General features: G+C 33.0%; 4 protein-coding genes across 5 annotated transcripts in view; 2 read left to right on the top strand and 2 right to left on the bottom strand.

Moving 5' to 3' along the window:
• Positions 1-479: 479 nt before the first annotated feature.
• Positions 480-2,151, bottom strand: LOC113402555 (8-oxo-dGDP phosphatase NUDT18). Its single transcript, XM_026642845.2, has one exon. The coding sequence runs from the start codon at positions 2,024-2,026 to the stop codon at positions 1,025-1,027; it is 1,002 nt and encodes a 333-aa protein (XP_026498630.1). The 5' UTR covers positions 2,027-2,151; the 3' UTR covers positions 480-1,024.
• Positions 2,152-2,719: 568 nt separating this feature from the next.
• Positions 2,720-8,762, top strand: LOC113402545 (protein TAPT1 homolog). Its single transcript, XM_026642833.2, has 10 exons — positions 2,720-3,014; positions 3,087-3,351; positions 3,435-3,742; positions 4,004-4,101; positions 4,542-4,780; positions 5,863-6,051; positions 6,331-6,480; positions 6,636-6,744; positions 7,440-7,583; positions 7,893-8,762. The coding sequence occupies exons 1-10, from the start codon at positions 2,891-2,893 to the stop codon at positions 8,043-8,045; spliced, it is 1,779 nt and encodes a 592-aa protein (XP_026498618.1). The 5' UTR covers positions 2,720-2,890; the 3' UTR covers positions 8,046-8,762.
• LOC113396173 (protein PF3D7_1417600-like) overlaps positions 6,787-26,282 on the top strand; it is a 580,968-nt gene continuing 561,472 nt past the window's right edge. The window contains exon 1 of the mRNA XM_064216188.1: positions 6,787-6,792. The gene's annotated coding sequence lies outside the window, so the exon portion shown is untranslated. The remainder of the gene's footprint in view (positions 6,793-26,282) is intronic.
• Positions 13,058-26,282, bottom strand: part of LOC113402550 (early growth response protein 3) — a 30,612-nt gene continuing 17,387 nt past the window's right edge. The window contains exons 1-2 of one of the 2 annotated variants that reach the window (XM_026642840.2): positions 18,357-18,672; positions 13,058-16,622 (exon numbers count right to left, since the gene is read on the bottom strand). In XM_026642840.2, coding sequence (XP_026498625.1) covers positions 15,694-16,622; positions 18,357-18,555 — 1,128 coding nt within the window. In that variant the 5' untranslated portion in view covers positions 18,556-18,672 and the 3' untranslated portion in view covers positions 13,058-15,693. Of the gene's footprint in view, positions 16,623-18,356; positions 18,673-26,282 lie in introns of those variants that run through there. The other variant, XM_026642839.2, reaches the window with a different exon arrangement.

Below are 26,282 nucleotides of genomic sequence, written 5' to 3' on the forward strand. Positions count from 1 at the left end.
TAGATATATAATAGCCAGTGGTTAGAACGCTTGCATCCTAACCGATAATTGCGGGTTCAAGTCTAGGCAAACACCACTGAATTTTCATGTGCTTAATTTGTGTTTATAAGAAAACAGCGTATGTCTAATTTCAAAGAAATTCTGCCACGTGTATCGCCCTAACCGGTATCAAACCTTCTAGCTAAACCAAAAACATTTACCGACTGTTCAACTTTACTTATACTATAAAAATATTTATAAAATTGTAATTCAGTAAATATGATAATGTTACTTTTTGTAATTCAAAAAAGACTTGGTTGTCAAAGACTTGGTCATTAAATGTACCAAATGGATATTAGTTTATAAGATTCTTTGTCAGTGCCTCTTCAGCCTTCCTTATAAGGCTGCAAACCAAATAGTTCCCAGTACCTTGACTAGAATCAAATACTATTTTTTTGCCCAGAATATCTTAAAACCCAGGAAATAATAAAAAAAACATCAAGAACATATTATTTATTATTAAATCTATTTACATAATAAATTACAGAAGGTACAATTGTGAGATGAATAATACTTAAAGTATTACCTCTAGTCATAAAAGTTACAACTTATGATTCTTCTCAATTTCAAATATAAATTAATAATTATTTTGTTCAACAATCATTTTAAAATGTTTTATTATTTATTAAACATAATACTTTTCCAACATTCAAATTAATTAAGTAACTAGGCCAAAGTACTGTAAGTCATAATAATCTTAGTTTAGTCAAATATAATAAACATAATGCTATGTTACAATATAAAAAATAAATACACCTTCACCAAAAATCTTTTTGATTACATAAAATTGGAATGTAATTGTTCAGGTTAGTACATAAAAGTTAACAATAGTGTTACACACTAGTATAAAATATTAGTGAGATTACATGATTCAGGTATAAATGGTTACACTTTAAAAGAGATAACAAGAGAGTCTAAGTCTAAATTTAATATTTGAGTCTCCTCTTCAATGGCAATGTTAAATTAATATAGATGTATTAAAGGTTTAACGCACAACATGCAACTCAATTGTTGAGTTTTTAGAAAATACAATCGGTAGGAGCTCTTTGTGGATATCTTCAGATAATTCATGCCAAGCACATTTACCAATCAAAGGTACTTCCTCCAAGGGAGGCCTGAAAACTACTAGCAATGATAAACAACAACCATCTGCTGATGGATCAGCTTCGACATTAAGGAGGCCTAAGGGTCTGTGTTGAGCAACATCAGCACCAAACATCTCTACCATAAATCTTCGTAAAGTTGAGTGCATACTTTTTGCTGGATTTATTTCGCATGTGGGAAAATGCAATGTTGTTTTCTCACTCAACAGTACATGTAATCTATTTGTACTTCTCTTTTTTATTAATACTATCAATCTCATCAGATCTTTTACATGTGGAACTGGTGCTGGCAGAATGTTTTTATGCCATGACACTCCTGGATGACTTTGTTTGTACAATTTGGCTTTGTCAATGAGATGCAATATATCATTTGCTCTTAATGATATTTCTTGTAAATTGAAAATCCACTTTGCTTGTAAAGATTCTTTGTCTGCCTTAGCAGGAGTTTTAAGTTCACCTCCAATAATTTTGCCTGTTAATACAAATCTAAACCAAGTGCCACCTGCTGTTTCAACCACTAATAAGGTATCAGCTTTAAAGTGCAACCCAGTTTCTTCCAGCACTTCTCTAGCAGCAGCTTGTTCGATTGTCTCACCTTTCTCCATTCTGCCTGCAGGAAGATACCATTTTCCAGCACAACTTTCTTTCGCCTCTTGCATTAAAAGTAATTCCTCACGGTCATTAATAATCACACAGGCGACAACGTATGTTACATTACCTCCAAGCACTGGTTTAAAGTTTGAAGGTGTTGTTGGTGTTATACCTTGAGATTCAGCAACAGAATTTTGATCCGCTATGGTAAAGTCACAAAAATCATTCTCATCGCCTTCTAAACCTTGGCCATCCAAAAGCTTAGAAATATATGAGTCGACTTGGCGCGACATAGTTACCTACTTTTTCTAATGAAAAAGCGTGTTAAATAGTTTTCAATGGGTGTTTCCGAATGTTTGCTTTATGACAAGGATTAATTACCAAATTATAATTACCTTAGTACATCACTACATTTATACTTTGAGTCTGTGAGTTGTGTTACACTTAATTATTTGTGTATTTACAATTTACACGCACATTGTTAGTATTTTGGTATTTGGGTTGATTATGTCAATAATTTATATTCTATTAGTCAAGAATGTGTACTTCATTGAGATAGGCAAAGGTTTTTAAAAGACAGCCTCATAAGTCCGGTTGTATCCTTTTATTTTATAACGTATAAATATATCTTATTTATTGTAAAATGTAAAATGCATATTTTTAAATGTATCGGTACTGTATTGGGCAAACGGTAGAAGTCTGGTATTGCATTTTTCAAATTTAATGATTATCTAGGCCTTAAGAAAGAATATCACGATCATAGATAACACGCTTTAATAACAGTCATAATGTAAAATGTAAAATAAAAACTTAAAACTAACTAACTTAACTAATTCTTGTCAAACATTATAAGAAATTCTTAAAAATTATTATTACAGATAAGACTATTTTAGTTTTATTACATTGTATATAATATTTCTGCTATTTTTCGAGTTAAGATGAGGTTAGATAAATGTTTCTTCGTTTAAATGTCATTGTTGACATTTTCATAATTGTCAATTGAATTTTTAAATCATTGGAGTAAAGTCAAACTCAAACCAAAATAATAAAAAAAATCTGGTTGTAAAAGTAAATTAAAGAACTGTTTTTGGGTTTAAAATAACAAAATAGAAATATTGTTATGTTATGTATCTTATAGAGAGCTAAGGCTTAATAACATGACGTTAAAAAATGAAGATTATCAAGAGCATACTAAAAGGTTACGTTTTAAGAGTATAACAAATATTCAACAATGCCCGGGTGATAGCATTGACAAAACTGGAAAAGAAATTAAAAATAAAGGTTTGTCTTCATATTTAATGATTTTAATAGCAATATTTCTTACAATAACATGTATTGTTATCATTTACACAGATGGAGATAAAAGTGCTTCTCTCTTTGCATTTTTGCACGTCGAACTCACAAGAGGGTATTTATTGGAACACGATGAAGAAAGATTCTCTGCCCGGAGAGAGAAAGTTTATTCATTTATTAAAATTCCTCAAGAATTAGAAAAATTCATGGCTTATGGATTTTTCCAATGTGCAGATTCTTTGTTATTTGTTTATACATTCTTGCCTTTAAGATTTGTAATGGCATTTTGGTCATTCATTAATAGACTTTTTAGGCAATGTTTTGGGCAAGTAGACAACTTTGTGACCTGTTATATACATAATATTGATGATATTTATAAATATGTCATAATTTATTTAATTATTTCAGATTTTATTCTAGAAAAACCATACTTAAGCCAGCTGAGACATGTGATGTACTGAAAGGATTCATTTTACTAATATGTAGTATATTAATGTGCTATATAGACACTAATATGATGTATCACTTAGTGAAGAGTCAAAGTGTGATGAAGTTGTATATATTCTATAACATGTTGGAGGTAGGAGATAGATTGTTCTCTGCCTTTGGACAAGACACAATCGATGCTATGTTCTGGACAGCCACTGAGCCAAGAGACAGGAAGAGAGAACATCTTGGTCTCATTCCACATTTACTTTTTGCTATGACTTATGTCTGTATCCTTTTTGATTATATTGTACACTATCCTTTACTTTACTTATATGTTAAGCTTTATGTGGTTCCTCAAACGAGTTCTGCTATAATTCGAATAGAGTGTAAGACTAATAAAATAATCTATACTATCTTTTTAGAATCAAGAAAGAAATTGGAATAAAGATTTTCTTTTAATGCAAAATATGTATATGATATTATCTTTAAAACATTTTATTACTATGATTTCTAATTAAAAGAAAATAATTACCTTAGTAATATTGCAGTTCTCCACAGCTTACTAGTGTTGTTCCAAGCCACAACACTAAATGTAGCTTTTAATTCTAATAACAAAAGTCTTCTGATAATTATGATGTCAAATAATGTGAGTATTTATTTATGTTATAAATAAAATTTTTGGTATAAAAATGTCTTCAACATATTTTTTTTTATACTTAATTAAATTTATCATATAATTTCTCTCATGCTTAGTGAAAAAAGCCTACCAAATGTGCATATGTTGGATAGAATATAATATAATCTAATATGTTGATTTTTTTATTCTTTTTCGAGCAGTGTTTTGGAACATGCTCTATAAGCCGAATTTAGAATATACAAAGAATAGGATAACGGATCATATAAAGAATAGATAATAATTTTTTATTGCAATAATAAACTTTTATAAAAGTTCACACTGGCCCTCTGTAAATATTGAAGATTGTTGCTTAAATGGTGCAAGCGAGACCATATATATTTTGCAGCGGCGAGGAACTTTCAACTTGAGCTTGGGCAGTATAGGTGATAAAATATTATTTTTTGTTTTAGTTTGTTGAATTAAAAGGAAGCGTTTTCAAAAAATTTGACAAGAACAATCTCTTTCAAGTTTCGTGCAGTGATGTACGAGAACGACTTCATTTATCGGTGCTGCTTTTTATTGTGGTGCTTCAGACTATGAAAGAGTACATGTGGAAAGAAGAAAGGTTTTGGATATTAGCCCCTGACTGTGTGCTTGTTCTTACTTTTGAGGTCATCATTGACTGGGTGAAACATGCATTCATTACCAGGTATTGGAAGATTCATTCTAAATATAACTTACAAAGTTACATAGGTTTATTTTTGAAATAATTATAGCTTATCTGCCTCTTGTTAATTGACTTGTGAAAAGTTCTATACAGTATCATTACATAGTATAAAACTAAGTCACTTACCGCTGTCTGTCACTGTATGCTTAGATCTTTAAAATTACACAACGGATTTTGATGCGGATACATAGATTGATTCAAAGGGAAAGTTTATATGTATAAAACATGCACAATATAGTAGAGAAACATGGATAATTTTAGAGGTTTCTAAAGTGATGTCTTAAATAAACAAATTTTTTGCTCATACATTGCAAACGCTTACTGAACCCTACGAGATAGATCAAAATAATGTACTACAGTATTTTACACCTTAAAAACGTCATCAAAAAAGTCCGCGATGGTATATCTCTTAGGGATAACCCACAATCGTCATTTTTTATAATTTACTTTTTACGAGAAATAATGGCTTATTTTCGAAGCGATTTTAAGCAATACATAATTAATCCTTTTACAGCATGTAATTTAAATGAATATTTTCGAAGATATTACAGATTTAAAATGCAGGGACGTAGCGGTTTGTATTGTCTAATGACCAAAAAGCTGTAAACATTGTAAGACATTCTGTAGTATATTTAGTATCACCTTTGCACCCATGCGAAGTCGGGGCGGGTCGCTAGTATACTTATATACATCTCATTGTAAGTAAAACTGTGCTAAAAAAGGTCCCGAGCTATTCCAAGGTCCTGGGTTCAAACTCCAGACCGGTGCAATAACTTTGTTTTATTTGGGTGTCAGCGGTGCTTCAACTTTCTTATCGCGGAAAATATGTAAAGCCGTTGGTCCTGCGTTTGATTTCATTCCGGTTATGTCGGAACCCCGTTCCATGAATCATTGAATTACGAGACTGAAGGAATAGTGAGTGCACTTGTATTTGTGCACCAATTGTGATCATCAATAATAATGATCATCATGATTGTGATCATCAATAATAATGAAATATCTTAACTGGATTGAAAGTTTTTTGTTTTATGAAATGTATATATTGTACGAGATTACTGTAACAGGTTTAATGAAGTTCCTTATGGAGTGTATAGAGAATACACAGTTAGCTTGGCATATGATGTTGCGCAGACTCGGCAGAAGTATGCGTTCAGTGACCACTCGGATCTAGTTGCTCGGAGGATGGGTTTCATTCCACTGCCTCTTGGAGTTGTCATAACGAGGGTTTTAGTGCATGCGGTCAAAGTTGACGGGTGAGTGTTTTCTGTTACTTTACCACCGGGAGTGAGTGGTCACCTCTGCCCATCGATATCCAGCCCTACAAGTAAAAACAACTTAACACTATTAAAAATAAGTTTTAAGGGGCAAGATTCTATATTCGATATGTATCCGATACTGTAAGGAGTGTCTGTAATTGCACTGATATACATATGTACCTTTAAACCGGAATACAATAATGAAGTGTTTTTTATATGTCCCATGTGCATGTAATTTCAGGGACTGACATACTAAGATTTTTTTTATGTTCACAGATTAGCAGCGGTGCTATTAATATTCATAGCATACTTGTGTCTAATATCAATAAGAGTGCTCGTATCCATCGTTATACTCGGAAAAGCTTGTGATTTAATAACACAACACCAGAGTGAGAAATGTGACAGCCACCACACCACGCCTAAACGGTAATATATTAAAAAAAATTCAATCGTCTTTATTTAATAATATCACAGACATGTTCATACTGCCTGTATTAAAAAAATGTTCTTTAATAGACTGAGATATATAATTTTTATCTTAAAATAATAATTAATTTATATAAGAATTATGATTATTTTAGGGAACAAAAAGATTCAAAAGAATTCCCATACACTCATAAGATTCCTGAAGCAGAGTCGACAGAAAAAAAGCCAGTACAGCTTAAGTTTCTTATACCGGAGAATGTGATGGTGAGTGTTAAAGTAAAACATAAAGATGTTAAATTATATTTGTCAACATTGCCAATATGTAATATACTATAATGATATACATACAATACAAATTGTAAATTATAACCTTATATCTAAACAGTCTAAGCGAATGAAACAAAAACTCAAAAGACCAAAATATTTATTTCAATATTCAACTTCCATCGGTTGAAGACTAGTCGATTTGATCAGCCGTATCGCACTTCCATTATGTAGCGTTAAAGGCACAGTGTTGTAAAGGTAGGAGCAGGACGCCGCATATATCTTGCTCTTTCTAGTTCTTATGGAAGGCTATACCGACGATTTCACGCCAAAAAAAAAACAACATTTTTACTATAGACGGCTAATGAAAACGATATTTATTTTGGTAATTATACATCTAAACAGACTGAAAATACAAATTATGTTATCAATTTAATTAAAATATTATTATTATGTACAATAAATCAATCATCAATAAAACTAATTATATAATACATGAATATAATAATAAATATATATATAATATATGAATTAAATTAAGATGAATGCCTCCCCCTCAGAATCATAGTAGTTATCGACACGTGTATTACATCTCTAGTGTACCGAAGTTTTATCATCCTGTACCCATACCGGTATAATGAGCTGTAAATTTGTTTCCAACTTGCTCTTTATTTATTTTTTGCTTTGTATTCCAGATCGAACCGCTAGTAGATGCATCAGCTGGGGCGGCGGCCATTTTCTCGAATAGTGCAATAGACTTGAACGGAGTTTGCTATCTTAATGACAAAATGAATGTCCAAGTTAAGCAGGAACCAGCGGAGTACATCGAACCTGATCTGGTAAGATAATTAACAGCTTTTTATACAATTTACGGTTAAAATAAACGTAAACATACTAATTTCTACCAAGCTTCTTTTTTGGGAGCTCGTTTTGTGGAATCGAACTTAGTCCAAATTGTAAATTATAACTGCTTAGACTTAAAAAAGATTACGTAGCTGCAAAGCTCGTAAATGCACGCTGCACGATCCTCTATTTCTACTCAATAAAACAAAGGCCATCGGATCGGCGGCAAGTGCTGCTCGTACCAGCTGTTGTTGCAACTCGTGCGAGCAGTACGAGGCTAAAGTACCGTTGAAAATACCCACCAGGACGTCAGCCGCAGCGCTCCCGATATAAAAGCTGCGGCGGCCGCCAACGAAGATTCAGTGGAGCGCCCGCAGTCTCCCGACGCGGACGGGCTCAAGAGGCGCGCGGAGTCCGAGCCGAACCTCGCCAAGAACGACGACCAAGAGGCTACGTAACACAATCCGATCATCGAAATATTATTAGGGACCTACATCGAGCCAGAAGTGTGGGATCCTCTGTAAAGCTGTAGCCACACCAAATATGTTCGAAATGTTTTAGGCATTTTGCTTCGCCTTATAACGTGTTGCTACAGCTTTACAAATGGACTTAAAAAGATTGTTATACACGGCACCGAAAAAGAAGCAAAATAACTTGACGCTTCTTTGTGTGGATCAATAACTAAATTAATCAAGATTTTTTGCGTGTATGAGGCAAAGTGGATATGCAGGGACCGCTACGACAGCGGCAACGGTGTCGCTTCTTTTGTCGTCGTGTGTAAACAGCCTATCTGCCGGTTGCTCTAGTTCCATCTAATGAGATTGTCTAGAACGAAGTATGTTAGGCCTATAACGAATATCCGGGTACAAAAATATATATATAAACAGAAATTGTTTTATTAAATAAACATTATAAAGTATTTACCGAAAGATTTTGAGACACTTAAGCCTCCATAGCCTAAGTCCATATCCTCCATAGCCTATAAGCCTTACATATATAATATGTATATTCCTCGTTTCTCAATTTATTTGATTCAGTAAAAACTTTTAGAAAACATTACATTTAGTACGTTCTGTCTGTGTATTTGGTAACTCGCAAACTATTTTAGCATCAAGTAGCGTGCAAAGCAAAGCAGTTCCTATTACTTGATATGCAAGGTACACCAATGTTTGTGAGATGACCATAGTGATCCAATTCCAGACTATTCTTATTTTTTTTAAATTAAAATGAATATTTTTTTTCTTAAGGGTAGAATATTACTGTTATTAACTATTTGTCTTCGTTAATAATAATAATATTATAATTAATAATTTTAATCGTATGATCTTTAACGTTGGGGACGCCATAGCTGCCCTAAATATTTCTAACATTCCTTTATTAAGCCTAAATGAAGCCGATATAGTTAATAATAGTAACAACATTATTATTAATATTTACGAACATAGTTTGTTCAATAAATTCGTATTTTTAAAACTTATATCACTGATTGCAAACTTAGAAATATGTTAAATATGTACCAGAGACAATATTCGTTATAGACTTGATATATTATCTGTATATTTATCATATAGAAAATGCAAACAATCTATAGAAACTTATTATCACATTTTGCGTTTCTCACTTATAGTATTTTAAAATATTTCTTTGTAACTGTTATGTTAATCGCCCTCGCCAACAATCTTACTTGACAATCATTGAAAAATATAAAAAACTTAATCATTTCATAAACATATTGTTCCTTATAATCAAATATGTAAAGAATAAATAAAACAATAACACTATTTGAGGAATTCTTAATGTCAATGATTTAGTTGCAGCTAAAGAAATAATTCGATTACTTTATTTATGAACTGCAATAAAAAAAAATTCAAATAAAAAATTGGCTGTGGTCGTAGATCCGTGAAGGGTTTCGTTTTCTTATCAGAACTACAAAATTCTACTATAAAATAATACACAGTTAGTCTGTCTTGTAGAACCATTAATTATAAAAAAAAAATTGAAGATTTTGATGAATGAGGCAGTGATGGGGGACTATATAAGTTTACATGGTTTGCATTTTCTATGTGATCAGACTAAAAACAAAAGTCGATATTTAATAAATATAATAACTATTCCTTGTTACAAATTTAAAAATAAAAAAGCCTACGATAAAATTCACAGATAAAAAAGACAAACAAAATTAAACTAGCACAGAGTTTGTTAATTGGACAGTTTATTTTTTAAAAATATGTTGTGATTTTTGTATTTTATGTTGTTACTAGTGATTTTTGTTAGATTTATTTTACGGTGTGCTAATATTAATATTAGGAAGTATATTTTGGTGTTTGTTGGACTGTCATAAGTGAAATTAAAATTAAAAAAAAAAACGAGTTCAGGGAGTGAGGGTTTAGCCTTATCAGATTTTTATTGAAGATGATTAGCACAAAATTGGTTTGTAAAAAAATATATTTGACAATGTTTAAAATAAGTGTTCCTATATGAAATAAATATTTAGAATAATTTTATATTTTTGAGTCTTTTTTTAAATAATTATTTTGTTAATATTATTAACGGATTTATTTAAAAGGTACATTACATAAAGTATTTTGTCATGTACATGTAAATATAAGTTTTATTAGTATTTTATCACAAAATGTTTTTTCTTTACCATTATATATTAAAGTAGCTTTCATATAATCATATTAACCATTGCAAGAGATTCCGAATAAAGGTGGATTTATAACTCTATAAGTTTATTAGGAAAAATGATTTATTAAAAGTGTAGCTTTTAATTAAATAAATTCAATTGAATTTATAGCTTAAGGCCATTTTACCACAAAAAGTTTTTTTTCTTTCATATTATATTGCGATAAATATGGAAGATATTAAGCTCATGTTCAGAAATCACTCAGTTGTTTAAAACATTTTTTAATTGTACATATTTTTTCTGTTTAGATCAACAGAAAAATAAAGATAGATCGCCCTGCTTGCACAATAAAGCAGGATAAGGGAAAAGTTGCATTGAAATTGGAAGATTATGCACATTTATTAATTTTATGTTTGTGAGGAGTTAAAGTAACGTTGAACATTTATTATTTGAGTTACTTAGCACGCTGATGCATAGCAAGCGTATGCCATAGAGCCAAGTTCACACATAATTTTCTAAGTCTAAATAGCATAATAACTGAAATATATTCCTCTATCTATAATATATATTTGTCTCAACTTACTGTTTTTATAGTGTAGTTGTGTATAGATGTAATGAGTTAATAAATGTTGTGCCTTTTGAATGACAACTGAATGATGACAACGAGAGAAATCAGCAATAGGGTTTTTTTGCAAACTCGTCTGGGTAGGTGTTATAAGACATTCTACCTCCAAACAGGAATACTTATTATTATTATGGTCCTGTTTGAAGCAGTGACAGAGCCATGAATACAGGAACAAGGGACACAAACTCTTAGTTCCTAAGGTTGGTGGCACTTTGGCAATGTAATTAATGATTAATATTTATTACAGCACTAATGTCTATTGGCAGTAGTGACCACCTATCATCAGGCCCATATGTACGTACACCTAACATGTCATAAAAATAGTGTTTATAAGTCTCGCTATAAGTATCTTTGATTTTTAAACAAAAATATTTAAAAAAAAACACATACTTTGAGTAGAAGTAGCATATCACTTCTTGAAGTTTTAGACTGAAACTTCATTTTGAATGTATCTACAACATTTTGCAAAATAGCGGTACGCCTTTTCGACATAAAGCATTAAACCAATGAATATGAGTAAAACTTGTATTGAAGTGTAATTTATAAAATGTTCTGAGAATTTTCATTGTTTCTGAACGCGGCGTTTCTAGTTTTAATAAAAAATCAATAGTTTCAATTAGTCTAATTCCAATAAACATCTTTAACTCGTCATAAATAATTACTGTCCTTAAGCCTAACCCCAAAGATACTTTTTTTTAACTATTACTTGGCTCTGGGGAATTATTTTCAATGATGTTTTATTTTATTTTAGACAATTTGTTAATCAATTTAACATATACTATAAATGACATAACTTTAAAGATCTGGTTCAACACTTTAAGATGAATAATATTCATAACGCGCTGCTGGCTTAGAGCAAAGTTATATTCATAAGTAATTGCTTTTCTTTTAATAAAGGATTGATTATATTTGAAGAAATAATATTATCTTATAATTTTACATTTCATTGATACATTAATTTTAATAATGCAAACTTAAAATTAAATTAAAATTAATTATATTATTATTAACTTATAATTAATTTTAACTTACCGTGTATTAAATACATTTAAAGACAATTTAACAAATAGCCAAAGAGTCTTATTTTATTCAAATTTGGTCCTCCCTAAATCTCATAAAATGTTTAGGTTATTGTACTCAATGAAATACATAGAAATAGGTCCCTTACATTTTTAATTAGCCGGTAACAATGACAAACATCTTATTTTATTCTAATTGTTGTTCAGTTGTACATAATATATATTTTGGTTTGCATAATCAATATTGTACAATATATATTTCAGTAAATATTGAATATTATTGATTTAGCGAACATAGCTCGTTTTAGTTCCAACGAAATTGATGAATAATATCTGTGGTGGAATTTATCACGTACCTATGTATCCAACTTTAATTATTGGTTTAGCTTTCAAGAATTATTTGACTGAAATTTTAATCTCTAAGGGTTAGTTTCAATTGACGTATTTAGCTATTTAACTTGTTCAAAGCTTGTTATTATTTAGATTTTATTTTTCAGAAACAGAGATTATTCAGAAACTTGCAAACTACGCCTGCTGACAAAAAATGATTTTTTTTTGCCTTGTCGGAGACGCATCTTAATTTATTATATACGTATAATTATATTGCATTACTTAACTTTTATCTGTCGATTGAGGTTTTTTTTCAATAGTACATTGCCATGTTATTTTTTTAGGTATATAAATAAGAGAAGGCATCGACGAATGAGTCAGTTAACGAAGCACGAACCGGTTTTATCGCAATTATTTTCAAATACTTATAAAGTAAATATGTTTAAAGTTAATTTTTTGATGCACATTGTTTTTTACACAGGCTATTTTATTGTTAACAAGCAATTTTAGAAGGGTCTTTTATGAATTGAATAGTGAAACCCTAAACAAATGGATTATCGTCAGTAATATCATATGAGATTTAAAATTGGAAAAAATGACCAATATCTACTATTATACTTTTTAAAGGATTTTATATAGTGATTTGTATTAATGTATATGTCGTTGTTTTTTGGAGAAATCGTTGTTAAAAATATAACTAAACACTTTAGTGCGCACGTGTAATCTTGTTATACAGTACCTACTATATTTAAGACGCTAGTGTTGTTCACTTTGTTGCCAACTAAATAATTCTTTTCGAGAAATTTAGCGTGGGATTTGGCATGTTCCATGTTTGTTCCTAGATATAGGTTGAATGTAATAAAAAACATATTTAAATTTTTCAACAATTTGTATTTTCGCACCTTAGGTGAATTTTCATATTAAATAAAAATGTTCTTTTCTCTTATATACACATTAAATTCAAATGAAATCGGAGTGTATTTACAAATATATTAAATAGAATTTAGTAAAAATTAGTGAGATTTAACAATACCTAAGTAGACTTAAAACTATCTAAATTTAGAACATCAACAACATCTTTCACTCCAGTGAAATACATAAGACAGCTTAAATTTTAGGTCAACATACAGGAAATTCGTACACTTCACTATCCAGTGAACACCATGAACATCTCTTTTTTTTATTCGTTTCTATAAAGTCATTAAGAGCTAGAGAGTAACCTGAAATGTAACTAATGGCGAGAGTTCCGCAACAGAGCTGGAATATAATAGAGGTTTCAACAATGTAAGTAGGCGCTGTCCCGTGGTCGCAGCGAGCGGCCGGCTACCACGAGACGCTCAACATGGTATCATAATACAAATTGTATATCAATAACTTCAACGCGTTGCAACATTACATAAAATGTTTAAGAATTTAGTCTTCTCCGTTTCAATTTTCACTTGTTTTACTAACACGAATACACTTTATTAAAACCTATCTACGCTAGCCTTGCCTAACAGAGACTACGTCTCATCTACAGTAGTAAAAACATTATAAAGTCGTACACCACATCCTTATCAAGTATACTTGTGTAAAGGTGTACATTAGCGTGCGATCGGTTCGAGCTCCGGTGACTTTAGTTTGGTAGATTAGACGTGCGGCTGAAGAGAGAACAGGAGACAAAATTTTGTAAAAACCTAGGATAGATCGCCGCTACCTTATTACGCGGTTAGACATAAGAGGCGCAAATGTTAGTTATATTATTGTCAGATATCTTAATTAATAACGATTGTATTTTATTCGAAAGGCCCACCCTGTTGTACATTTATCACTTTTTTGTAGGGTGACTAAGTTTAGATTTGTTTTTTTTTTGTTCTAACTTGATTTATTTACAGATTGCACTACACTTGCTTAGCGATCAATTCAACAATTTATTAAATAAATAACGTTCTATTGAACTTTTATACAACCATGTTTTAAGTTGAAGGCTTTTAATATAAATATATAGATTCGTATATACTTTGAACTATAAATATGTAAAACTATTTGTGCTCTATATATTAATTATAAAACATTACGTAAACAATTACAAATGATACTGTTATGTTAGTTAAATAATCGATGTCAGTGACAGCGGTCGAAATCCTGTCCACCGAAGTGGTTCAATTGCGCTAAAATTAACTACCTAATTGAAATTTCAGCTGCTATGAAACTAACAAAATTGATTGTACACCATGGTATTTGTATCTAAACAGAAGACTTGAGTATTATAAACAGGGGCCCTCGCTATACTTGCAAATAATTAATATTGATTAAGAGATCAAAATTTAAATTCTACGAGCTTAATAACTTTACTAAATTAGTCTAATTATAAAAATAAATAAATAAATAGAATTGGAAGAATGTAACAGAAAACAAAGTGCAGTAAAAGTAAGCCGGATATAGAGATATAGAGTAGAAGATCCATTTAGTCGGTAAGTATAAAACCAGAGGATTGAGCAAATTTTGTTAAACAAATATTTGAGCAAGAAAAGATCATGACAGCAGCTGTCGAAAATAGGAGGAATGGGTTTCTTAGTTGACGGTCAAGAGCAAACTTTAGTCGACATTCTCACACCCATATCTTCGACTAGAAATATTAAAAATAAAATAAGATATTTATCATAATAATTATCACTTAATCAGCAGTCGTGTTACACTTAGTATTAAAACAAATTGCCGTGGCACGTGGTAAAGTTAAATGATGGCACAGTTTCACGTTAGTTTTGTAAAGTATAAGAACATTAACATACATTCCTACTTAATAAATAAGAAGACAGTTTTGTCAGAAAATGTTTGCCATAAATTAATGTAACATCAATAGAAGGTAAATATTTTTAATAGTAAACAGTACCTATCTACGCTCGTTAATCTATAAACCTATATTAGCAACTGGCAAATATTTTCTGAACTGAAACTTTCTGCAAATAGGCCTATTACATATCACTTCTCAACGATCACTTCAGCACACACATGAACTTGACCTTACGGTCAATAACAATCTTGGAAACATTTCTAATGTTTAGCTAAAGACTATCGTCAGACAGAAAGATATGTGTTAGTGCTACACCGAATATGTCGGGGACGTAGTCACGTAATCTTCCGTCGCGTTGGACACTTTAGGCCACATCGCTTCGTAGTTATATTTGTTCCCAGTCTAATTCATTCGATTATCCTATCTAATTAAAATAAATACATCAAGTTGATCGTTTCTATCGTAATAGTTACAAATATGTATAAAAAGATATATAAATTTCAGTGAATTTACAAATGTAGAGTTAATAAAGCTTCGTTAAAGACAACTTCTTTACACCTATGCGATGAAATTATTTAATAACTTCAACGTGAAAGTAATTAACAGTTCATTTATCCGCGGTTCCGGATCTCGCGACAGAGGCGGGCGCGTCCTCACTGGAATGTGCGGGCGAAAGCGCCGGCGACGGCGCGGGCGCGGTGGAGGTCGCTGCGGCAGAGCCGGGGACGGCGGGCTAGAGCGGCGCGTGCGGATGCGGCTCGTGGTGGTGCGTTGGTCCGCCTCCACCGCGCTCCCGTTTCAGTCGTTGCTTCAAATGCACTTTTGCATGGCGTTTTTTCTCGTCCGACCTTGCGAATTTACGTCCACATACATCGCAAGCAAAGGGTTTTTCGCCTGTATGCGTTCTCACATGCGTCGTCAAATGGTCAGATCGACTGAACGAGCGCATGCAGATGCGACACTGGAACGGTTTTTGGCCTGTGTGAATGCGTATGTGCCTCGTCAGCTCGTCCGATCGTGAAAATCTGCGATCGCATCCTTCCACAGGACAGGCGTAAGGCCGCTCGTGAACAGGCGTCTTGCTCGGACGATTAGGATACTTGCGAGGCTTAACAGCAACTAATCGAAGAGGTTGAGCGCTCTGCTGATATACTTGAGAAAGAATTTCGTGACCTTTACTCGTGGACTGGTTAAATTCGGCTAACTGAACAGGCCTGTCGCTGGCTGGACTAGGATAAGGCTCTCGTTTAGGTATTCCTGAGGGTCCAGGAGTCGGCTGCGGTACGCTAGCATACTCTTGTGTTTCCCACGAATGTTGGGGTTGTTGCTGAGGCTGAGGTCGATATTCACAATGTTGTTGCGGACAAGCTTGTGGAGGGGGACAATAAGAAGGCTGACATTCAGGAGGGAGTAGTTCAATACGTTCTTCATACTCTTGTTGAAAATATTTATCGACGCTACCTGGGCCGGGACCAGACGGCAGCAGCCACTGTAGCGGAGGCGAGGGTGCGCGTTTGCCACCCATCGGTGTTGCATATAGCGAGGCGCTTGCGCTTGACGCATTACTGGCGTCCTCGGCGCGCGCACCGGGAGACAACGAAGCCTCATGTTTGTGTCGCCGCGGCGAACATCCCAGCGACAACTCATCGCCTGGCAAAGTACCTGAGACAAAATAAATATAAAATAAGTAAAACTTCGTTGGAAAAGACAACAAACCGCTATAGAGTTATTCAAGAATCATGACTGTAATAATTAAATTCCATATAGTACATAAATTAACAACTAACAATATGAGACATCCAATATACGAAAATAATTATTTTGTAAAATTTGCACGTGTAATAATTCTTATAATAAAAGTTGTTTTAGCTGATTATCAACATATAGTTCGGTTGTTTTTTATTTTAAATTATTTTAAGTAGCTAGGTAGGTTATAATTCGAGCAGTGCTACAATGTGACTTATAAAAAACATTTGCTGTGCTATGTAAGGCATTACTAAATAGACAAGCGTTTGACAAATCAGTAGGTATTCAAGTATTTTTTTATGAAAAAATAAAATAAATTAAAAAATATTATGTAAATATCTCCGGAAGTACCTACTTGCTATATAAATTCTCAGTTAATATTAAAATAATAATAAATATTTATCGAAGTATAATTTGAGGATATGTGTATTCAAAGCTAACACCCGATTAACAACGTAAACCCTTATAATTGGGCCAGTGCTAAATAAAATAAATACGATTAAATTGGTAGGTTTAATATATATTTGTTAACGTATCGTTTTTACGTTGAGAACTATTGATTTTAGTTTTTAATATTTCTTAGATTTTGTTTTTGATTATAATGTGCACATGTTTACAAATATTTTGCGTATTTTGTAACGAGCTGGCGGATGTGGTGATAAGTGACGGATGTCGATAGCTCTATCGCGGCGAAACTGACACGTTCTCCTGTTAACCAATAATCATCATCTAACGAAGCTCCTGTATTTAGGGCATTATCCCATTTTTTATTTATTTATTTTTCAGCTATAAATTAATATTCTATTATTTTGAATTAATTAATAATTAATTATTTTTAAATATATATTTTATAATTTACAGTTTTACTGCTTATTTTGAAAATATAAATCGAAGTATCTACCTGCCTGAGCATTAAGTAATAAATATCTCAAAATATGATCTATTCAGAAAAAAATACTATAAAATACATATATGATTATAAATATTTATATTTTTATATGTTTTTTTTAAATTATTATTATAAAATATAATTTAAAGTCTTTTATAGAATATAAAAACAAATTTAAGTATATACTTTTTTATTTTTTAAATTGTGCAAAAATTTCAAAATCTGAAAAGTAGCTTTTTTTAATTTAGATAAAAAAAAATATTATCATTAATATTAATTGTTCATCTAATAAACGTAACATAGTTACCAATAAACAGGAAAAACTACCACAAAACGATCGCAGAAACGATAAATTATCACTTGGATACACTTGATACACGATTAAGGTGCGACGTGTGCCGACGGAAAATCACAATGAAACCTTTTCATTCAAGAATCAATATTGATCCGTCCGTATGACAGCGAACTTTCAATTTCACTATAGGATAGAACACTAGATATTCCAACTTTGATAAAACTATTACGACTGTAATAAATATCGATTTAATAAACCCTGAACTTTAATACACTGTACAGATACATACTGTCGTGAAAATCACTTAGGCGTGCAAAAATATTTTAAGAAACGCGGCGTGTCAAGGAAAGTGCAATGTTTATTTACAACGTTATCAGTGGGAAGTCGCCCGGGGCGCTTCCCACATTCCCGCCTGTGCTACGGTGGCGTGCGGCGTGCGAGATGAACAGTGCGTGTTGGGACGCACCTGATATAGGTGGAGGCTCGAGCAGACTCGGGAAGAAAGCGGGCAGATCCGATGTGGTGACGGGCGTGTTGAGGTCGGCCGGTGCGCCGCCGGTCGTCAGTGCTGGCGCCGGCTTGAGCGCACAGTCGAAGCCGAGAGCTCCTACATCCGCCAACGAGAGAAGGTGCGGGCCGTTCGGGGGCTCCACGTCGGTGCCCATCCCGTCCGGCACCACCTGCTCCTCGGCCCACGGGCCGAGCGGTATTACGAACAACGCCAGCGTGAAAACGGCCTCTCACGCGGCCGGTGCGAAAGGGACTGGCGCCGCGCGACCCCGCATCGCAGTTTTATCAATGGAGCCGCGGTCCCATATTCGGTAGCGGCGCGCGCAGTTCCACCAATCGTGCCGCTGTGTGCTCCCCCCCCGGCTGACGTCACCGCCCGACGCCGCCTACCGCCCGCGCCACCCCCCCCAGCGCCCGCCGCCCCCCGATTCCACTCGTGACTCGCCGCTTATCGCTCTCGCACTCGCTGAATTCTCCATTGCATTACCTGATGTCTAGTATTTACGTGTTCAACCGTAACGATCAATCAAAATTATTTTTATTGGTAACTTGATTTTGAATATTTTCAGCAAACGCACCTGCTTTATATCTAAATACCTAAGACGATATTTCTGAGTATTATATGAATAAGTAATGTTAAAGATTATTTCCATTTCCATTTTCCTGATTCTTTTTTCTGATATAATGTTGTATCGAAGAGGTTGCAAGCAATCGATAAGAATGCCTTTTGGCAACACATTTTTTCTTTCTTTCTTATTTTTAAATTATTTATGTGGTGTAAATAAAGAGTTTAAATTACATAATTAATTAATAAAACATCCGTAAAATACCGAATAAAAAAATATGAATAATTGTTTTAAAACACTATGTAATTCGAAGGGATGTTATGTCACGCAACTATATTGGCATACCAAATAGTTAAGGTTTCTGTAGAAAAAATATTAATAATGTTTTTTTTTTGTAAAAGTTTTGTTATTTGTAATCTATATTTTTTAATTCAGTATTTATCATGCCGAGCGTAAAAGTCAAATCATGATTGGTAGAGTTAATGTATGGTAATGATTGTATCAACTACTAATTGGCGGATTGTGTCAGCTTGTGGTTGTTGCGTTGCAAATGAATACAGTATTGGCGAGTGGGTGTTAACTTACCTAGTAATGACTATTTCCAATTAAGACATTATTTTTTAATAGCTTCGTAAGTGTACATAAGTGTTTACTAAGATTAATAATCAGTTTTTTAATTCAAAATTTTTGATGGGAATCTATTGTTTTTTTTTTTAATATCTTTGCATTTTATTATATGATACGACTTACTTTTGAGTTTATTTTAGATAGAACCTATATAAGGTTGTGATGTGTTTGAAAATTAGAATGCATTAGGAACTCATTTTATTTTAAACGAAAATTAATTCCAATTCATGTATGGACGATTAGTTTTGTACGAGTTTTTGTATTCGTCGTACTGTAATGTCCTTAATACATAAAAACATGAATTAAAAGAGCAATAGTAGGTAAGTTTGTGTATAGTGTAAAGGATGCAATATGAAGTCCAAGAACTGTAAGGACAATGGCCCGGGTGTGCGGTGGCCGCCGGTAGCCGAGACACGCCGACGCCGATCGGGCCCACATGCAGCCACTAACCCAATTATCGCGTAACGGAGACGATAAAGAAAAATAACAAACCCACGATTTCACCGACGTCTAATTATAGCGCGCTATTTGTGGGTGCGCGGGCGCAGGCGGCATAGCGTGGCCGCGATGTCAGGGCTATTCCTGGCCGTCAGCTGACGCTCCCGCGCCGGCCCGAGAGCGCTCGTAAACACCACGCAACCGATTGACGTAAAATGCGAACAATCGAGTTTTCAGCAGGTGAATCACGAGATGAAAACGTCCCTGCGGGAATCATACTATTTTTAACTTGACTACTTTTGGTTCGGACTTCGGAGGCGGGGTTCTATTTCGGCACGTTATCCTAATACCCGTTGTCTATTTAAATCGCGTGACTGTTTCATTACTTTTGGTTTGTTGATCTTCTCACGTACGTCATAGATCTGTGAAGTGGTGGAGCTGAAGATGAATGCTTATCGTTTTTTTTGTAAAGATCTATTTTTTCCATATTATTCTACAGAAGCATGAACCTACATTTTATCAAAATTCAAAAATACTTATATATTTTTATTGTACAAAAATAATTCACATATAGTGCGTAAGATTTTATGTGACTTTTTTATTGTAACTTTTTTAACTATTGTAATTACAATAGTTAGAAAAGTTTTTAATTTTGTATTTAATTTGACCTTGACACGTTGGCCGTGGGATATTATTACTGTTATAAATGAGTCGTTGTAAACCGTGTAGATCACGTTAGTGTGTACGATTTTATGTTAAGTGTTCTCGTAGGTTGTGAACAAACAGTTGTATTGGCTAGTGCTGCCTACGGCCGGAGCGGGCGCCGTCGGTGGGTGTCTTACACTAGCCAGTGCTAGTGTAAGGTATACCTGTGTCTGGGTAGCTAGTGACTAGCACTACGAGTGACGTAATAAATGAGCATGTAAAATTCTTCACTTGCACTTATGTCATGAAATTCACATAATTGGTTGGAAATGTATTCTTCCGCAGAAATAAATACATGAAGTATTTTATTATGTTTAGTCAAATAAAAAAAGATATTTTAACATTCTATGCGGACGAACTTAATCATTATTATTAATAGGTATTAATTAATTTGTATACGTTTAAAATAAAGAATAAAATAGATATCAATTTTATTTAAGTAGGTAAGTATATACTTTATAGCTTACAAACAAGTAATTTTAAGTTTATGTTAGGTTTCTAACAAATAAATATATACATATTTATATAAACTTAAGTCAACAACGCGGTCGGAATATGAATTCACAGCGAAAACGGCAAGAAAGTTAGTTAGGTACTCTTTTTCTCAAATGAAATGCATAGTAAAATACAGTTAAATTTATATGTCCTGTATGAAAGTAAACCTTCAGTTTTGATTTTTTTTTAACATTTTAATATTCCAGCATTGTATTATATTAATGTTTTTTGTAGTTTTTAATTTAAATGTATTCATAGGCATATTAAAACATGCGCAGTGCTGGGAACTTTTATACATGTATATGAAGCTAAATAGAATAGATATTACAGTTTACCATTAAAGCGTAATAATCTTTGAAGGTAGTTGCTCGATATTATAATATTAGTGTCTAAGCAGTATTTGAGTTTATGATGTGGTGAACATTAACATTATTATACACTCATCATCATAACTAAATGTCATCGTCTTGTTATTTTGGCAAGCTTGTCCGTTCGCTATTATTAAATGTTACAAAATGTAATTTTCGATGACAGCGACTTACCTTCCACTTTAAATAAACGCATTGCAAAATGGACGATGTAAATAAGGTAAGTGTAACAAATTTCATAAATGAATTACGAAATACTTAATTTAATTTGATAATTTCGCGTGTATACATCGCCTGTCCATCTCAAATGTATATTTTAATAATTTTATATTATTTTCTAAACTTTTATGTAGGTGCATTATTTTCATAATAATAATTATTGTATCTTACTAGAACATAATTAGTATGTCTATATTAGGAAATTATTGTAAAGTAATGTTAGACTTGTACTGATTTCGAATTTAATGTGAAAAGCTTTACTAGAACATTTAATCTGTTACAAAAATATCTTCCTGTGACGCGATAGTTTGTGAAATAAGCAGTGCTCATCGAAAAACAATGTTGGCACCCGTCACGTTGAGCCGCGCGTCACGCCGTCATGTCACATTTATAATTACGCTGGCACTCGAAAACTCTAATTTCACACAGATTCATCATCGTCGACGTATGAGCAGTATACCTAATGTTTATTGCGCTAAGCCGAAGCCGTAAAATATAACAAATCGATTTTTTAAACCTCATCGACTAACGTACCTACATGTTTGTACAGAGTATTGTATTGAGTAGGTAGTATGTTATACGAGTATTATTATTTATCATATTATACCCACTTAACAGTTTTTCATAAGATACAAGTGCAGTTATTAGTCAAATTATACTAAAATATATATTTCAAGCAAGTGCTCAAAAAAACTACACGTGTAAAAACAGAGAAAAAACTGCTTAGTTATAATCTTGTATAAAGGATTCGTAAATAATTCAAAGATTATTCATAATTTTAATGTTAGATAGGAGGTGAGTCTCTTCAGGGTGCTTAGGGTGGTAGAGTTAGATGACGTCACGCCCCCTCAGTAATTTCGCTTGACGCACAATCTTGTGTACTTATCCAATGAAATTTCTGAAACATATGTTTTAGGGAAAGTATTTGTGTGTGTTGTGTAAATGTTAAAAGATTCAAATAAGAAAATACATTACATTTTTCTTCTGCTTTTTTTGAGTTTATCATTTATTTATTAAGTAGATTTATAAGAAAAGTTTTCTAATTTCAGATCTAAGGTGGCGATCGGTGATTTGTTATGAATCTTAATTAAAAATGTTTTTGTCATGAATTTCGATAGTAGTACCTATAATAAAGTAATAGTAAGTATTATAGAATATAATAAAAAATACTGCCTTAATTATAAAAAGACATACGTAACAAACGTGGAGGTGTATTATATCTCTTACGTAATAATATAATTTTATATGAGTGCTCATTTATACGAAAAGCTTACGCAAACGGCAGATAGTGTGGTTGCAATGCAGGTAAAGCTTAAGATAAAACACATCGATGATAATGATTATAAGTAGTAACGTCAGCGGTTATCAGGAGCCATGACGTCACAGTTAAAGTGAGGACTTGGCTTTGCGGAAAACTCGAGGGCGTGCGTCAAATAACCACCTGTTGAACGACCGGAGCTGCCCTTGTGTGGTGGCAACCTTAGCAGAGGCCGCGCGGATCGATATCAATGACGTGTGGCCTCATTCATAAACAGGGAGGTAACCCCTCCCCGCGTCACGTCGGCCCCCACTGCCCCATCCCTAAGCCCCGTTTCTGGTAACGGGTGGCAAAATTCATGAATGGCGCGCACACTACCTTACAATGTTTCCTGTGTGAACTTTAACATCTACTTCTACATTTTTCCGTGAAATATGAAGTTAATTGCGGATTATTTCTATTTACTTGAAAATGAGCCTAAACGTCTCTTTGTAGTCAATATTTTAGAATTATATAAAAGTAAAAAATGATTATTAAGAAATTCGTGGTCTAATTTAGATTACATTGATTATTATCTCTCTTGACTTGTAGAAAGTAACATTTTTTTTATTAGCCCTTAAAAATATAAGCGTCACGAAACTTGGATGTGCAGACGCTGCTGTGTGGGCGCGACGCAATTTGACACGCGTTCGCAATACTTGCAATCAGTGTTTACTGTGAATGGAGTTGACAGCTATTATATAGTTTAAATATTTTTCTTATTATTTACGTACATTTGATTATATGAAAGTCAATACAATATTATTACGGTGATTTTTAATTTCAAAATTGTAAACCTAGCGAGATTTTAAAATGTAAATTTTCTAAAATTATTAAAATGTTAATGTATATTTAAGTACATAGTGTAAAGTTAATAAGAATTGACAGTATTGCTCTTTTTATTATCTAATCAAAAATATGCAAGTACAAATATATTAAAATAATCAGTTTGCTACTCTATAGTTCTCAGTGTTTCACAGTAATGTAATCAGCGCTGCGCACGCGTCTCTTATTTACGGCGGATTACGCGCGCAATCAAGTCTCGTTTGAGTAAAAAACACCTTTTTGTATTTTATATCCAGTTTATTTGAGTTTAATTCATTTAATTTTGTATCCGTATTAAAAAAAGTTTTCATATATTTCATTTAACAATGATTCTATTGATAGATATTTAATTTATCCAGCTTCACCTATTATTAGTAATACGAATCGAAATGCATTAATATCAAAATATATATAAGTTCTTGTTATGACTGGGAAATGTAACGACCGTCCGTGGCAGTGGCATTCAGGGCTGCATTGATTCAGCGAGTGGCCGTGGCAGCGAACAGCAAGATACTGCCGATCGATGCCATGTCCTTGAACCTTGACGCCTACTGCGCATGCGTTCAGCCGATACAGACGTCATCCCGTGCCCATGGCCACGAAAAGCATGCCGGTTGCCACCCCACCCCTACTCCCTGAAAACTACATCTCATTCATACTGTGCGAGGCTCTGGTGGTGAGCTTTCAACTCTGCCATTTCAATATTGATTATGACCTTTACACATCTACCTGTTGACTAATAATAATATGATGATGCAATTTGTCGGTTTATTATATATATTTATAGTTTAAAGTATTGTTTTAAAACATGAAGAATAAACACATATTTTCTCGCTGGTTGGTAAGCCTCATCTCCTGTTAAGAAATAAGTATTTGTAGATACACGCCCCGCATAGAGACGACGTCGGACTTTTGATTACCAACGAAGTCTTTATAAAGTTATTGATGGCCTATATAATTTAGTTGTTTGTAATTTATTCTTCAACTAACCGTCCGAACGATGAAAATATATTCCAGAAGCCTAAAGCTGATATGTCTATGAATGTATCTATCTGTAAGTATATATAATTTTGTAAAAACATTGTTTTAACTATTATCTAATGACATGTTTTCTTGGATATTTAAATTATTTATTTATTTCTTATCTATAATAAAAATATGTGGTGTAGTAGGTCGACATTGAGGCTGTTCGCGACCACGCAGGGCCCTGTATGAATGAAGTTACCGTGGGCGGATAGCGTGGCCCGTTCATTCATTAGCTTGGAGGCCATTCCTCATGAATAATAACATAACGAAATCTGTTACGCTAATTATAATACAGCTGCTCGAGGCAACGTTCTGTTATCTAACATATACTTTTCAAATTTGTATAAAAGATACGACGCCTAATTGATGAATTCTATTTCCATAAACTTCAGCTTTAGGCATTTGTACAATTACTAAGCATCTTTAACGAAAATTTTGTTTCTTTTTCACTCGTTTGTAAATAAATGAGATAAAAATATATGAGAAGTGTGTGCGTAGCTGATATGTAGTTATATAATATAACAATCCGCTTTGACAGAGTTTAGTCGCTTAGTAAATGGAGCACTGAGGCGTAGGAGTCAAGGTAAGGCCTGCAGGTTTCGAGCGACACGGATTAGAGGCATTGTCTCCGCCAACACACTAAGCAATTGCCGTTGCCATCTGCCGCGAAATGTCTTGCATCTTGACTCATCCTGATGTATTGTTTTTTGTTCACATAACGGTTCTACTGTACTAAATTGGCTAACTTTAATGATATAGTTATAAGTTTTATAAATATAATTATCACGTTCGTTTTTTTGCTCCCCATTAAAAATGGTATTTTTATCAATCGTTAATAGCAGTACTTATTTTTGAAATGCTTTATCTGTGACCTATCTAGTTAATGTAAATTCTACCAGAAATAAAGAAGGAAATTCTTCTATTTTAGGGTTAAGAGTTACAATGTGAGAAAATATTATTTTATTTAAAATATATAATATTAATTATAAATATATAACCGTAGTTCTTTCGATTTCAGAGTCTACCTAAATTTTTAAGTCTTATTGAGTAACCTTCGTTTGTTGTAATGAATTAAACTAAAAAATCTTCGTACGTTTAATTTATATTAGATATATATACATAGAGTAAAGGAATATATATTAAATATTTTATATAATACAACAGTTATATTGTTACATAGCAAAGGGTTATATGCCTTCGTTATTCTATCCTTAGGTTTCACTTTAATTCTATACAAGTCTTATAGGTGAAACTCCTTTCAAAATAATTTTGGTTGCATTTGAAGCCTTATCGAATTAACGTAAGGATTACCCTAA

The sequence above is a fragment of the Vanessa tameamea genome, chromosome 11 (assembly GCF_037043105.1).
Source record: "Vanessa tameamea isolate UH-Manoa-2023 chromosome 11, ilVanTame1 primary haplotype, whole genome shotgun sequence".
NCBI classification, from domain to species: Eukaryota; Metazoa; Arthropoda; class Insecta; order Lepidoptera; family Nymphalidae; genus Vanessa; species Vanessa tameamea.